The sequence below is a fragment of the Polypterus senegalus genome, chromosome 2 (assembly GCF_016835505.1).
Source record: "Polypterus senegalus isolate Bchr_013 chromosome 2, ASM1683550v1, whole genome shotgun sequence".
Lineage (NCBI taxonomy): Eukaryota > Metazoa > Chordata > Cladistia > Polypteriformes > Polypteridae > Polypterus > Polypterus senegalus.
In genome coordinates, this window is record NC_053155.1 from 237,420,305 (window position 1) to 237,437,278 (window position 16,974).

The 16,974-nt window shown below is 38.1% G+C and overlaps 1 protein-coding gene across 1 annotated transcript in view; it reads right to left on the minus strand.

Annotated features, from left to right (window-relative positions):
* The window catches only part of mycbp2 (MYC binding protein 2), a 503,803-nt gene that overhangs the window by 64,239 nt on the left and 422,590 nt on the right, over positions 1–16,974 (minus strand). Inside the window, 3 exon segments of the mRNA XM_039745368.1 lie at positions 1,806–1,962; positions 9,526–9,686; positions 9,925–10,074. Coding sequence (XP_039601302.1) covers positions 1,806–1,962; positions 9,526–9,686; positions 9,925–10,074 — 468 coding nt within the window.

Genomic DNA, 16,974 nt, shown 5'->3' on the forward strand with positions numbered 1-16,974 from the left:
TTCATAAGAAACTAGGTAATTTTATTTTCCTCTATTCCATTGTTATCTGGCCATAGTGGTTGTTAAAAAATAAACTAAAATGACTATTATCACTTTGAAGGATAAACAAGCAATGGCATTTGTAATGCTTCAGATGGTTGTTATTCATTATCAACTTATTATTTCTTTGGTATTTATTAGTATGTTATTTATGTGTATAAATTAGCATTATTATTATTTTTGGTAAAGAACAGTCCTGCATTCAAATTTTGAAATTTGCTATACAGGCAGTCCCCAGGTTACGTACCAGATAGGGACTGTAGGTTTGTACGTAAGTTGAATTTGTATATAAGTCGGAACAGGTGCATTATTTTAATAAATGCTATTGTTGACCGACAGTAACCAAGTGCCCTACCAATGAATGATGGAGTTTCACCCCTCTCTGACCTTTTTATTATTTCTACTTTATTTTCAATGGTGATGGTTTTTCTCTTCTTTACTGTATCACCAACACTTGCATCAGATTTGTGTTTCAGAGACATTCTTGAAGGGTGAAGACAAAAGTTTAAGATGAGCTCTTCTGTACAGCACTGTACACGCTATCACAGCAGGAAGGCACCAGTCGTCAACACGTCTGATGTACTGACAAGAGACAACTTCCTGCTATGTACGTAACAGTACAAGCAGGCTTCCTATTGAGAATGAATGGGGGTGGTGAGGGGCGTTCATCACCAGCCCACCTCACAGTCACCTCCACTACAGTATGCTGCATGCAGCACTGCCCACCGAGAACAAACACAGTGTGGCCAAAGGCGGGTAGTGAATCATCCACCATCGCCCCAATCCAACAGGCAGCCATCTGAGTCACACTACAATGCTACCCCTCGCCGCCCCGTTCACCCACAACCGGGTCACCGCTTGCAGTATCACCAGCTGCCCAACAAGATTGAATGAGGCAGCCGTCTGTGGGGGCGGGCACTGAAATCGCTTGCCGTCAGCAGCCACCCGAGGGACAGAATACTGCACGAGTAGCGAAATCGCCCCCACAACCGGGTCAACGCTTGCAGCATCACCAGCCGTCCACCGATAATGAACAGGGCAGCCGTATGTGGTGGGTGGGCAGTGAAACTGCTTGACACCGGGAACCACCAGCCACTGCTTGCAGCATCCCCAGGCCGAAGATGACGGAGTGGCAGTTACTGAGGCACATACATCACAGCTGCAGCCCCGTTTGGAAGACGGATGTCCGTAACCTGGGGACTACATGTATTTCCTTATTACTAATATTAATGAAAACAATCATCTATTCATAGGTTGAATGATGTATAAGCTTTATTTGAAACAGAAGAAAAACCATTTAATCCAAAAATCAAGACAATGGAATCTGCACAGCAGCAACCTTTACTATCTAAACAATTCAAATCTATTGCTGGTTAGACTAATTACCACATCAATTATTAATTTTTAGAATACAATTAATGCAGTATATGGTTCTGAAACTCTTATAGGCTCTTCAATAAATGTCAAGCATATGTATATACAGATTACAGATCACCTACTTCAAGGCACTTAGCAATGTATATTCTTTATTATGACTTTAAGATTTTAGCAGAAAGGCAATTAGGATGGGATTAAAAATTTGATGAAAATGACAGGAACGCCTGCTGGTTAAGAACTTTTTTCCTTCAATGCTTGCATTTTTACAAAACACTGTTTTTCAACAGTTATTGTGAAATAAAGACATGGTTTGACTTTATATCACAAAAATGATAAAGATGATAAATTCTTTAGCCTTTAAGGCTTAGTTTAGCATTGGTGCTACTCACCTGACTAATTGCCTCATAGCCAGATTGCACACTAATGTTGAAACTTTCTTCACTATCACCATCATCAGATTTAGACAGGATGTTATTGATATGGTGAAAGACATTGCTTTGATGTAGAAACTGATGATCAGATTGCTTGAATTTCAGGCTCCAACACCTATAAATAAAACATTTTCAAATTAGGATATACACAATAGCATCATATTCTCAAATAATTAGGCACTGTAAATGGAGCAAAGTAATGTAAAGTATTTATCAAAAATACTAAAAAAGGTTTTTCTTTTTGATTATTTTATTATACTCTATAATGTTTAAACAAATTAATTGTCCTTTCACTCCTAAAAAACTCCATTGGTAGAAAAAAAAAAAACCTCAAATTCAATGAAATACACAATGAATTTGCAAACTAACCAAAACTACTGATTTTTTCCTATATGCAATAAATGACTAAAATAAAGTGAAATGTGTTCAAAGGAACACATAGGAATACAGTAATCCCTCGCTATATCGCGCTTTGACTTTCGTGGCTTCACTCTATCGCGGATTTTATATGAAAGCATAAACCATAATAATAAAAGGCAAAGCCCTCACTGACTGACTGACTGACTCATCACTAATTCTCCAACTTCCCATGTAGGTAGAAAGCTGAAATTTGGCAGGCTTATTCCTTACAGCTTACTTACAAAAGTTAAGCAGGTTTCATTTCGAAATTCTACACGTAACGGTCATAACGGTCGACAATGTCCGCCATGTTGAACTTTCTTATTTATGGCCCCATCTTCTAGAAATTTGGTAGGCGGCTTCCCTGCACTAACCGAAACCAATGTACGTACTTATTTCGGTAGTATGATGCCACTGTTGGCCGCCATATTGAACTTTTCAACAGTCTTTGTTACTTATGGGCCCATCTTCAAGAAATTTGGTACACTGGTTCCCAACGCTAACTGAATCCTACTTACGTACATATATACGTCCATAGCCTGCAGCTCGGTCACCATGTGAGGCGGCGTTGGATCCCCCATCCCAACGCCTCCCACGTTGTTTGTTGCCTGCCTGTCGCTCCAGTCTCTACATTCCCTTCCTTGCTTCGCCACGGGAGTCATGTCTCCCTACTGATAACTACAGCCTTTTTGTTTAATCCACGGCTTCTATGCTGTTTTATTGTTTGTTTATTACAATTATAATTATTGTATAGGTATTTTACACTTACTTTACATTGCTCAGGTACCCATTTCCTTTATCATTCCAACCCCCATTACCATGTCTATCGAGATGATCACTATCGATCAAAGAACTATCACTTACCGAGTGGTTTCCATGCCCGGAGATACCACCTACCTTTTCCATTCTCTTTGTTACATATTGCACGGCCGTATCAGGCTCACTCTTGATATCCAGAGGAACATTGTGTCTTATGTATTGAATGACTGGGACAGATACCTTTCGACAACCGCCAATGCCTCTTAAACATCTTAGATTCACAGGTGACGATTTCAGTAGTGGACACTTTGATGTTTATGAATGTTTAAACTCTCAAAAGCTGGATGTGATTTTATCGCTGAAACCGGCTGTGTGCTTACAACGCTTGACCGATGCCGAATGTCACTTCAATACAACAAATCCTGCAAATACTGTCATAATTGAAACAAACCATGAAACTCAAACTGATTATGACAGCAGCAATCCAAGCTGTGAGATTTGAGACAAGATTACTGTTCACATGGCCAACTGTAAGTTGCATGCTCAAGAGTAAGCTCAGCGCACAGCTTGGTCATGTTACAACCGGAGGGCCGAACTGACAACATGGTATACAAAGAGATCCTTAACAAATAATTATTGGCATATTTTCCCCTCAGTTTAAAAAGGTAAAATTTTCTTCTTAATAAATATTTTAATGCAGTACTTTGCTGCTGCGAAGCGCGGGTATTTTGCTAGTTAAATATATAACGCAGATTTTTCGCTGCTTCACGGGTTCTGCGGATAATGTGTCTTTTTACTTCCTCTACATGCTTCCTCAGTTGGTTTGCCCAGACGATTTCATACAAGGGATGCTATTGGCGGATGACTGAGAAGCTAACCAATCAGAGCACACAGTTAACTTCCAGCGTGCTGAATGCAGTGCTAACCAGGAAGTCTCGTCTCGCTCATTCAGCATCAACATGTTTCGCTGTGTAAACAGTTGTGCTCTTTTGTGTTTATCTTTGTGCATAGTCAAGCCCTTCATTACGGCTCCTAAATGATCTGCTACTGCTTCAGGGGCCGTGCCCAAGCGCAAATGGAAGATGTTAACAATTGCCGAAAAGGTAAACGTTTTGGATTTGTTGAAGGCTACGATTCTTTTTATTTAAAAAGTAGGAAAGGAATATAAGATCTATGGCCGCAGTGTCCTTTTAATCAGGGTGCAAAACGAGTTGTAAGTGGATGTAATAAGGCAGTAGTCTGGATGGAATCTGCTTTAGGGATTTGGATTGAAGACTGCTAGAAGAAGAACAACGGCAGTGCTACACAATTGCCTGAAGAGGCTCCTTTGAAAGAGCTGTAACACTCTCCTTTGTTGTGCAGTAAAATTAAACTCATTGTTATCGGACAAGTCATTGTTGGTGAGTAACCATAATTCATTTTCTACTTACAGTACTTAGTACATGTACGTACGTTTAGTGTCACTGTACACACATTTACTGTATACTAATTTTCTTGCATTGTACGTATTTATTGCTGGCGGCCTGTCTATCGTAATGGCTGTAACATATGTGATATCGGAGACACTCAATATCTTTAAAATAATATTTAGGTTTTACTGTATATAAACAGTGTGTTTATATACATAATTTCAATGAATCTTACCTAATATCTAAGAGAATATAAAGGGATTATGCTGTATAACTCTGCGGGGAATATTTATAAACAGTGTGGGAGAGTTTATAAGGGCTTAAAATATATAAAAATAACCATACAAACATATGGTTTCTACATCGCGGATTTTCACCTATCGCGGGGGGCTCTGGAACGCAACCCCCGCGATCGAGGAGGGATCACTGTACATAGTTAATGTCAACATACTCATTAAAAAAATTTATGCTGCAAATAATGAAATTATACAATTAAAACAAAAACTGAAAAAGGTAAATTTGAAAAACTACTTTGAAGTCAAGGTAGCAGAAACTTGAAATTTTAATATAGCAGGCAAGATAACAGTCAGGGTAAATTGAGGTAATATAGCATAAATTTAAATTTTTAAGATTTACTGTATAATATTTATATGACCGATAATGCAGTAAAACAATACATAGAATTGCTATGACCATAACAACCACAATACTTTGACCACATAGTCGGTACTCTATATCCACAGGTTCTCGTTTCCAGGACCTTGCATGGATACCAAAATATGTGGATGCTCAAGCCCACTATATAAAATGGTGTAGCATTTGCACATCCTCCAATATACTATAATCTAAAAATTATTTCCTTATCTAATACAATGTAAATGCTATGTAAATACTTGTTACACTGTACTGGTGAGGGAAAAAAATAGCTATTTTTCAAAAGATGAAGGATTTTTTTTATTTTCTCATTAAGAGATAGCAAATTTAAGCTCCCTCTGACCACTTAATTGCTTTTTAGAAGCAACTTATGCACAGAAACAAACTATGTACATAATGCTATACCAAGGGCCTCGCAACACCTTACAGTAAGGATTGCCAACAGGGTGGTTTTGTTTAAAAAACGTGGGGCAAAAATTGTGTTGTATGAATGTGTGTCCCTGTCAATAATAATAGTTTTTTCAGATGAAACTTTACAATTTAATTTACAGTGTACTGATTACCTAAATGCGTATATGTAAGCAATTTTTTTGCCTGCACAGACTTTTGCAAGCATGCATGTATAATCTTATTTAACCTCCTTATAATTGCATTTTATTCCAAAAAAAAAAATGTAAAAAGTGTTGTATTTTTTTGGAATGGAAAAATTACATTTATAATAATTCTAAAAGGTATAATAATGATACAAATAATAGCAATGATGAATAAAAATAATAATATGACATGAACAGTAATAACAAAAAATAACAGTAATATACTACTACTAATGAGGCAAAAACAGTATATAATCTCAAAATGAGTCCTTTTTGGTGAAAGACACAATTCAATGTCACTAGCTCAATTCTTTTTTGGATTTTCTTTCCAGATTTATCAGTTTTTGAACAGCACACTGCACAAGTATGAGTTGGATTTAGTTTTTTTCTACCGGAGGTACAACATATATAATCAATAAAATGTTATCAATAAGATGATCTAGATTGATAATTATTTGAAAATCCTTTGCAGTCAATGACTGCCTGAAGTCTGGAACTCATGATCTTCTCCAAGTACTGGAGTCCAGCCTACTGATGCTTTGCCAGGCCTTTACTGCAGCTGTCTTCAGTTGCTGCTTGTTTGTTGGACTTTCTGCCTTCACTTTTGTCTTCAGCAAGAAAAACACACATCCACTTGCATTGAGATCAGTTGATTGACTTGGTCATTGAAGAATATTTGGTTTGCTGTCAGAATATACTTTGGCTCATTATCCATCTGAGGGTGTTGATGGAGAAGTATAGAGAAGGCCAGAAGGAGTTGTATTGTGTCTATACGGACCTGGAGAAAGTATACGACAGGGTGCCTGAGAGGAGTTGTGGTATTGTATGAGGAAGTCGGGAGTGGCAAAGAAGTATGTAAGAGTGGTACAAGAGTGACGGATGCATTCAACGTGGAGGTGGGATTACATCAGGGATCGGCTCCGAGCCTTTTCTTATTTGCAATGGTGATGGACAGGTTGACAGATGAGATTAGACAGGAGTCCCTATGGACTATGATATTTGCTGATGACATTGTGATCTGTAGCGAGAGTAGGTAGCAGGTCGAGGAGACAGTTGGAGATATGCTCTAGAGATGAGAGGAATGAAGGTCAGTAAGAACAAGACAGAATACATGTGTATGAATGAGAGGGAGGGCAGAGGAATGGTAAGGACACAGGAAGTAGAGTTGGTGAAGGTGGATAAGTTTAAATACTTAGGATCAACAATTCAGAGTAACAGGGATTGTGGAAAAGAGGTGAAAAAAAAAAGAGTGCAGACAGGGTGGAGAAGAGTGTCAGGAGTGATTTGTGATGGACGAGTATCAGCAAGAGTGAAAGGTAAGGTCTACAGGGCAGTAGTGAGACCAGCTATGTTATATGGGTTAGAGACGGTGGCAATGACCAGGAAAAAAGGAGACAGAGCTGGAAGTGGCACAGTTAAAGATGTTAACATTTGCATTGGGAGTGACAAGGATGGACAGGATTAGAAATGAGTACATCAGAGGGTCGGCTCAGGTTGGAAGGTTGGGAGACAGAGGTGAGATTGTTTTGGTTTGGACATGTGCAGAGGAGAGATGCTGGGTATATTGGGAAAAGGATGTTAACGACAGAACTGCCAGGCAAGAGGAAAAGAGTAAGGCCTAAGACAAAATTTATGGATGTGGTAAGAAAGGACACTGTACACTTCAGAAATCATCCTTCAACTGTATCATCAATAAACACCACAGTGACCCACTTCCACTGGCAGTCATGCATGCCTTTGCCATAACACTGCCTCCAACATTTTTCACCATATTCTTCTCTATTTATCATTCTGATATGTAATGATCTTATTTTCATTTGTCCAAAGTAAACTATTTAAAAAACTGGACTGTTTATTTCCTTAATATTTACTGGTAAAGCTTAATCTGTCCTTCATATGCTTCAGGATTACCAATGGTTTTCATCTTGTGGTAAACACTCTACATTTACTTCTGTAAAGTCTTCCCTTAATTGTAGACTTTGGCAATCATAGGCCTACCTCCTACAGAGTGTTCTTGGTTTGGCTAAATGTTTTTTCTTCACCAAGGAAAGAATTCTGTAATCTTGTCTTCTATTGTTATCTATGTCTTCTGGTGTTGCTGAACTCCCCAGTGTGTTCTATCTCTTTAAGAATGTGCCAGATGCTTGATTCGACCACTCATGTTTCTTGTATCTCTCACATGGGTTTATTTTGTTTTCTCTGCCTAATGGACTGTTTTTATGTGCATGGATAGCTCTTTGGACCTCATATTGATATGCACAGCGACAGTTTCCAAATGCAAAATCCACACTTGGTATCAACTCCAGAAATTCTATCAGCTTAATAGTTAATGAAATAATGAGGGACCTTCTCATAACTGGCGACTGAACAATTCGTCAGTCAATTGTTTAAGTACTTTTGAACACCTGAAATACATGTATAAAAAGGCTGTAATTTCTAAATGGTTCATACTATATTTCTGTTAAACCCTCTGAATTAATGCTGAAAGCCTACACTTCAATCATGTAATTACTTCTTCATTTCAAATCAGTGAACTCTCCTTTTCTAGTAAAGGGTTGCAAGAGACCTGAAGCTATCTGGCAGCATTTGATGCCAAGTAGGATCCAGCAGTTGAAATTATGTTATACTAAGGGGCTTCACTTGCCTACCCCCAGGTTTGGTTTACCGGATATACAAAAGAGATTGTTATTTTCATAGGAATTGTTACATATGCATTATTTTCACTTTTTCTTTAAAACTTTAGTAAAAACAATATTTGGAATTAACTTTTCTTCAAGATCGCATTGAATTTTTATTCCGTTTGGACTTGCATCGTAACAACACAACGTATAACTGCCCGTGAGTGAATATTGTTTCTCTCTAATAAATAAAATGACATTTTTGAATGTATGTCCATGCTCTTTCTTCTTCACTTTGTCGTTGACGTGTCATCTAAAATGTATAAAATTATTGTCCTGATAGAATTTATAAGAGCTGAGTGTGCAGGAACCGTGTCTGACAAAAGCATTCACATGACTGAGGTTAGATGGCCGTGGTTTGTTTGAAAATAGTTGTAAATAGGGAGTGACTTGAAAGAATCTCATGTTAAAAGTCTCCATCTCACTGGAATTCATACTGTGCCAGTGTATTTGGAATCTTTTAATTCTTGCTGGCAACACGAATTAGACGATCTATAAGTCTCCGACTTAAAGTTTAAATCCGAACAATATATTCAATCTCTTTTCGCTGTTCTGTTATTTCACCTAGTAATACTTTCCGTTTGTTTGTTCTAATGCGATCTTTCCTATCCTTTTTTTGAGACTTTCACATTTTCGTACTTCCATTATCTCTAACCTGCTCTGCATGTGTACTTTGCCAACATTTTTGAATTCTTTACGACGTTCTACTTTGTCATCTACTCTTTGTCCTTTATTTCCGGACTCGGGTATGGTTAAATCTCTTTCTCATTGGACGTATAAGTGTCTCTTTGAGAAAATCACATCTCGTCTTCTTCCAAGATTTTTTTTTTTTTTATAATGGAGGGATGACTTTCTTTTAAAAACATTTTTAAATGAAAATACTATTAAACTTTAATTTCATGTTTAATGTATGTCTATATTACTCTACTAATTACGTTTCATGTATTTTTTGCAGTAACCCACTACAAATATTTCCTGCACTCTAAAAGTGCTTTTCCAAACACTCTCAAAAATCAAAGAAGAAACTAATTAGAAAATGTATTTGAAAACAAAATTAAAAGAAAAAAATGTGATAATAGCACAAACATCATTCTGTCAGTCTTTTAAAATTAAATTTAACCAAGACTAAACAGTAAGCTTACAAATTTGCCCTCAAAGAATGAAATCATTTTTTTTGGTCACATACCTCAGAGCCATCTGCTGCAGGGAGCTACCACTAGGCAAAGACATCATGAGATCAGAGATTGTCTGAAGCAGACGGTGGAAGGTGTGAGGTAGTGGATGAGCAGCTTCTCCAGCAATTACTATATCTGACAATGGATGCTCACACACTCGTGTGTCTTTTTCCTAGAGATACATTTAAATATTCAATTTTAAACTTCTACCATACATGTAATAATGCACATAAAAGCAATGATAATCAATATAAAGTTAAACATTCCTAAATGTCTCTTTTTGTATAATACATAAAAAATGAGAGTTCTACAATTTTATTAATGTTAGACCAATATTTACAAAATGTTCACAAGCTGTGAGCAAAAATACCCCAAATAAATATAACCCACTACAAATGAACACTTGGCACCTGCTCAGCATTTTCCTTATTTGCCTTATTTTCTTCCTCATCCTCCTCCTCAGGCTCACTTGGAGATGGTGTCAGTGATGCCACAAAGTGCCAAAGTATATCATGAAGTGATGTGGTTTGAATAACATTGCAAAGAAGCCAATTAAATGCCTGAAATATAAAATTTAGGTAAAAAAACAGGTATATTTCAACAATTTCACAATTTCTTTAATTGTGTACAGGGAGGTGAAAGTACAATTTAATGCATCTATACTTCTCTTAAAACTAATTCACCTTCATAATTTAATGATTTATCAGGACTAGAGATGGTTTAGACTGCAAGCTGTAATCAAAGCTAGCCACACATCTTAACTTTAATTCATTTGTGAAAAAGTTCTCACATCTAAATTAAAAACATGGATAGTATATTATTAAAGTACATTTACTAAACAAGCAAGTTGTCTCACTTTACTTAATATCTACAAAATATCATAGCAATTTGTGAATTATATTTTAACATTTCATTTCACAATGGATTAATTTTGTAGAAACACCCTTTGTGGTACAAAAACAGCTCTGACACAATAAGGCATGAAATTCACAAGACCTCTAAAAGTGTCCTGTGGCATCTAACACAAAGATGTTAGCAGAAAATTCTACAAGCCATGTAAAGCTGCTGCAAGATGGAGCCTCCATGGATTGAAATTGCTTTGCAGCACATCCCACAGATGCTCAAATGTATTGATATGTAGAGAATCTGGAGGCCAAGTCAACACCTTGAACTTTTTCCCCATTCCACTGACAGGGTGCATTATTGTACTGAAAGACGCCACTGTTATCACTGAATATTGTTGCCATGTGGTTTACAACCATCTTTTGGTATGCTGTACATGTCAAAGTAACATGCACATGAATGCCAGGACCCAAGATTTCCCAGTAGAACACTACCTCTACCAGCTTGCCTTATTCCTAAAGTGCAACCTGATGGCATCTCTTCCCTTGGTAAATCACACACACACTTGGCTGTCTGCATGATCTACAAGAAAATGTGATTCATCTGACCAGGCCACCATCTTCCATTGCTACATAGACTAGTTCTGATGCTCATGTGACCATTTGTAGGGGTGTTTCTGCAGTGGACAGGGGTGAAAACATTAGGCTTTTTAGCAATTCGTGCTACAGTAACTCTTCTGTGGAACAGAACTAGATGAGCTAGTCTTCACTCCCCACGGGCATCAATGAATGCATTACCTTGTCACTAGTTGTCCTTCCTAAGATAATTTTTGGGAGGTACCCACAAATGGATATCAGGAACACCCCCACAAGACATGTCATTTTGGAGATGCTCTGATCCAGTCGTCGAGCCATTAAAATTTTACCCTTGTCAAAGTTGCTCAGAAGCCAACATTTTTGCTACCAACACATTACATTCAAGAACTGACTGTTCATTTGTTACTAATATATCCCATTCCATGAAAGATGCCATTGTAATGTGATAGTCAATGTTATATACTTCACTTGTCAAGGGTTTCAATATTTTATATATATATATATATATATATATATATATATATATATATATATATATATATATATATATATATATATATATATATATATATATATATATATATATATATATACACACACACACACACATATACATACACACACTAGGGGGCTTCGCTCGCCCAACCCTGTTTTTGGTTTACCGGATATACAATTTAAAGAGATTGTTATTTTCATGGGAATTGTTATATATGCATTATTTACACTTTTACTTTAAAAACTTTTGTAAAAACAATACCATCTCTTTCTCGCAGGACGTATAACACTACTCACGTTGTGAAGGGGGGGCGGTTGAATGCACGCTTAGGAAAAGACCGTCGGATCATCTGCTTTCTTTCTGCTGCTGGGGAGCTGCCTGTTCTGCTTATCGCATGTCGTTCTTTTAAGAGCTAGGAGCACATGATGCATGTCTGCCAAAAGCAATCCAACAACTGCTCAGTTAGATGTAAGTGGACTTGTTTTAAATGATGGTTCACTGCCTTGTCTCGCTTGACGTTGTAAAAACAATACTTGTCCTTTATTTCTGGCCTCGGGAGTGGTTAAATCTCTTTCTCACAGGACGTATAATGCTTCTCGCGTTGTGAAGGGGCCTGTACAGCCGCAGTCCGTTTTGTCACTTCATGTCTATGTTGCTCACGTTGTGATGAAGGGGGGTTAGGGTGGCTAAACACACGCAAGGAGAAGTGGTCAGTTCATCTGCTGTGAACTGCGTGTTTTACTTGTCATTGTTAAGAGCTGGGAGCAAGTTAAAGTGTCTTCTGAGAAGATCAAGTCTCGTCTCCCTTTATTTTATATTTATATACACATATATATACATATACATATATATACATATACATATATATACATATATATATATATATATATATATACACATATATATATATACACATATATATATACACATATATATATATACACATATATATATATATATATGTATATATATATATATATATATATATATATACTGCTCAAAGGAATTAAAGGAACACTTTTTAATCAGAGTATAGCATCAAGTCAATGAAACTTATGGGATATTAATCTGGTCAGTTAAGTAGCAGAGGGGGTTGTTAATCAGTTTCAGCTGCTGTGGTGTTAATGAAATTAACAACAGATGCACTAGAGGGGCAACAATGAGATGACCCCCAAAACAGGAATGGTGTAACAGGTGGCGGCCACTGACATTTTTCCCTCCTCATCTTTTCTGACTGTTTCTTCACTAGTTTTGCATTTGGCTACAGTCAGTGTCACTACTGGTAGCATGAGGCGATACCTGGACCCTACAGAGGTTGCACAGGTAGTCCAACTTCTCCAGGATGGCACATCAATACGTGTCATTGCCAGAAGGTTTGCTGTGTCTCCTGCACAGTCTCAAGGGCATGGAGGAGATTCTAGGAGACAAGCAGTTACTCTAGGAGAGCTGGAGAGGGCCATAGAAGGTCCATAACCCATCAGCAGGACCAGTATCTGCTCCTTTGGGCAAGGAGGAACAGGATGAGCACTGCCAGAGCCCTACAAAATGACCTCCAGCAGGCCACTGGTGTGAATGTCTCTGACCAAACAACCAGAAAGACTTCATGAGGGTGACCCAAGGGCCCCATGTCCTCTAATGGGCCCTGAGCTCACTGCCCAGCAGCATGCCGCTCGATTGGCATTTGCCATAGAATACCAGAATTGGCAGATGCACCACTGGTGCCCTGTGCTTTTTACAGATGAGAGCAGGTTCACCCTGAGCACGTGACAGAAGTGAAAGGGTCTGGAGAAGCAATGGAGAACATTATGCTGCCTGTAACATCATTCAGCATGAGCAGATTGGTGGTGGGTTAATGATTGTCTGGGGAGGCATATCCATGGAGGGTCACACAGACCGCTACAGGCTTGACAAAGGCACCTTGGCTGCCATTAGGCATCAGGATGAAATCCTTGGACCCACTGTCAGACCCTATGCTGGTACAGTTGCTCCTGGTGCACGACAATTCCTGGCCTCATATGGTGAGAGTATGCAGGCAGTTCCTGGAGGATGAAGGAATTGATACCATTGACTGGCCACCACAATTTCCTGACCTAAATCCAATAGAACACCTCTGGGACATTATGTTTTGGTCCATCCAATGCCACCAAGTTGCACCTCAGACTGTCCAGGAGCTCAGTGATGCCCTGGTCCAGATCTGGGAGGAGATCCCCCACAACACCATCTGTCATCTCATTAGAAGCATGCACCGATGTTGTCAGGCATGTATACAAGAACACAGGGGCCATACAAAGTGCTGCGTACAATTTTGAGTTGCTGCAATTAAATTTTGGCAAAATGGACTAGCCTCCCACATAATTTTTTAACTCTGATATTTGGGGCGTCTTTGAATTCAGGGCTCTGTAGGTTGATCATTTTCATTTCCATCAAACGATGTGGCATCCTTTCGTTCCTAACACATTACCCAGTCTATATCAGTATAGATATCCAGGAGGATTTCTTCCCATTTAGATCTGATGTGTTTTCAAAGTGTTCCTTTAAATTTTTTGAGCAGTTTATATATATACTAGCAGAATACCTGCGCTTCGCAGCGGAGAAGTAGTGTGTAAAAGAAGTTATGAAAAAGAAAAGGAAAAATTAAAAAAAAAAAACATAACATGATTGTTAAAGTAATTGTTTTGTCATTGATATGAGTGTTGTTGTCATATCTATTCTTAACAAATGAAAAGAAAATATATATATATTATTTATATAGCATATCTTTGCAAAACAAAAAGAAAGAAATAGAGCGTCACATACACGTCTTCTTTCCTCTGCCTATTAAGTAATAAATTAAATCGATTATAAATTATTAACACAAAGTAAATGAAAAAAAATATCGGGAAAGAAACAGAAACCAGAACTTACCCCCACAGCATCCACCGCGCTTCTAGCGTTAGAGCCAAAAATGTGGTACACGCAGGTTGTGAGGTGTGACACTAATTAACGCTCAGATTATAGTGTTGTTATACTATAAACTATTTACAGGGATCAAGAGTTTTGGGGAAGTCCATAACAAAAAAAAATAAAATTATAGATAACATTTTACACTTTGCTATATGAGCAACTGTTGCTGGGGGTGCCAGAATCCAACAAGGAAGAAAAATGAAAAGCATTATTTGTACAAAATCTTAATTTATTTAAAACGGATGACTCCCGCTCTCACATGCAAGTCTGCGTGGATATTATGAACATCTGTTCCAAGTTCTATTTAAATTTTAAATAGAAGGAATTTTTATTTAGTTGATAGAAATGTCTTTGGTAGGAATGTAAGTTAAATGTAGGCATCTTTGCATAAAGTTTTGACTATCCAGCGCTTACATTATATATTCCGAAATATTCCAAGACCGTCTTTATATACAGTACTCAGGTTTTGGGAAGCACTGATCAATGTAATCGGTGTACCAGGAATTCATGCATTGACACAAGTTCCCCTTTGCTTGGAATTGAAACTGTGATTAAATGCATAATTTTTTTTAATGCATTATGGAGCACATGCATCGAAGCTTCTCATCTGTGCGATTGTCAATGTAACCCTTTGTAAGTAGTGCCTGGAGGATTCAGTGTGCAGAAACTGTAGAGACAGCTTGTGTATTAACTTGTGGATTTTATTCCAGCGCTTGCTCCTTACTTTCTCACTTGCGCTATAACGCGTAATGCAAAGCATTACCGCTAACTGAAAAGCCTTGTGCAGCGCCTGTCAGTTGAAAATTGATGGGTTGCTTGCTTCTATCTGTCTCTCTCTGCTCCTAGCGGAACTGTCATCTCTGACTTGTCATGGAGCACGTTTAAGCTGATGTGTTTGCAGTCTGTGAATAAAAATCCTTCTTGTTTCTACGATCTCCTGTGTCTCTGTGCAAATCTGTGACCCAAGCGTGACAATATATTCCGACGCTGACTTTATATATTCAAGATTTGACTTTATATATTCCAGCACTGACTTTATATATTCCGAAATATTCCAACACCGTCTTTATATACTCAGGTTTTGGGAAGCGCTGATCAATGTAATCGGTGTACCAGGAAATCATGCATTGACACAAGTTCCCCTTTGCTTGGAATTGAAACTGTGATTAAATGCATTATTTTTTTTAATGCATTATGGAGCACATGCATCGAAGCTTCTCATCTGTGCGATTGTCGAGGCGTGCCGAGTTGCGCAGCAGCCTTACTTATGAATATGCTAAGCACATTCCTTCAGCCGCCACGCCTCCCACGGCGAGCGAGCTGTCCGCTATGGCCGTATACAGTACTGTATAGGAAAGAAGGTTCTAGTTATGACCGTCAGGTTTTGGGAAGCGCTGATCAATGTAATCGGTGTACCAGGAAATCAAGCATTGACACAAGTTCCCCAATGTAACCTTTTTTTAATGCGTTATGGAGCACATGCATCAAAGCTTCTCATCTGTGCGATTGTCAATGTAACCTTTTGGAAGTAGTGCCTGGAGGATTCAGTGTATATGTCACTCGCTCGCTTCTTATTGTTTCGCTGCCTTCTCAATTACATACTGCATGTTTTCTTCAGCGCGTTTTGAAGCTCTTCCTGGTTTTCTACGTAGTGCGTTGACAGTTCACGTGATTACGTGGGAGGCGTGATGATGTCAGAAGAAACTCCGCCCCCCACGGCTTTCCAGCTGAACTCCATTACAGCGTATGCAGAAAAATAGCTTCCAGTTATGACCATTATGCGTAGAATTTCGAAATGAAATCTGCCCAACTTTTGTAAGTAAGCTGTAAGGAATGAGCCTGCCAAATTTCAGCCTTCTACCTACACGGGAAGTTGGAGAATTAGTGATAAGTGAGTCAGTGAGTGAGTGAGTCAGTGAGGGCTTTGCCTTTTATTAATATATATAAAAAAAGAATTTTTGAAATTGTTGCAGATTTATTAAAAAAGAAAAACTGAAATATCAACTAAGTATTGATGTAATACTGTAGCTCTGTTGGGGTGTCCAAATTTATGCACCTGTCTAATTTTGTTATGATGCATACTGCATATTTCCTGTTAATCCAATAAACTTAATGCCACTGCTGAAATACTACTGTTTACATGTTTTTTAAAGAATTAAGAGTGTGTGTAAATATATACTAGCAAAATGCCCGCACTTCGCAGCAACGAAGTACTGCCTTAAAATTTTTATTAAGAAGAAAACTAAACTCTTTTAAACTGAGGGAAAATATACCAATAATTATTTGTTAAGGATCTCTTTGTATGCCACGTTGTCAGTTTGGCCCTCCAGTTGTAATATGACCAAGCTGTGCGCTGAGCTTACTCTTAAGCATGCAACGTACAGTTGGCCATGTGAAAAGCAATCTTGCCTCAAATCTCACAACTTGGATTGCTGCTGCCATAATCGGTTTGAGTTTCATGGTTTGTTCCAATTACGTTAGTAATTGCTGGACTTGTTGTGTTGAAGTGACAACTGGCATCTGTTAAGCGTTGTAAGCATACAACCGGTTTCATCAATAACTTCGCATCCAACTTTTGAGAA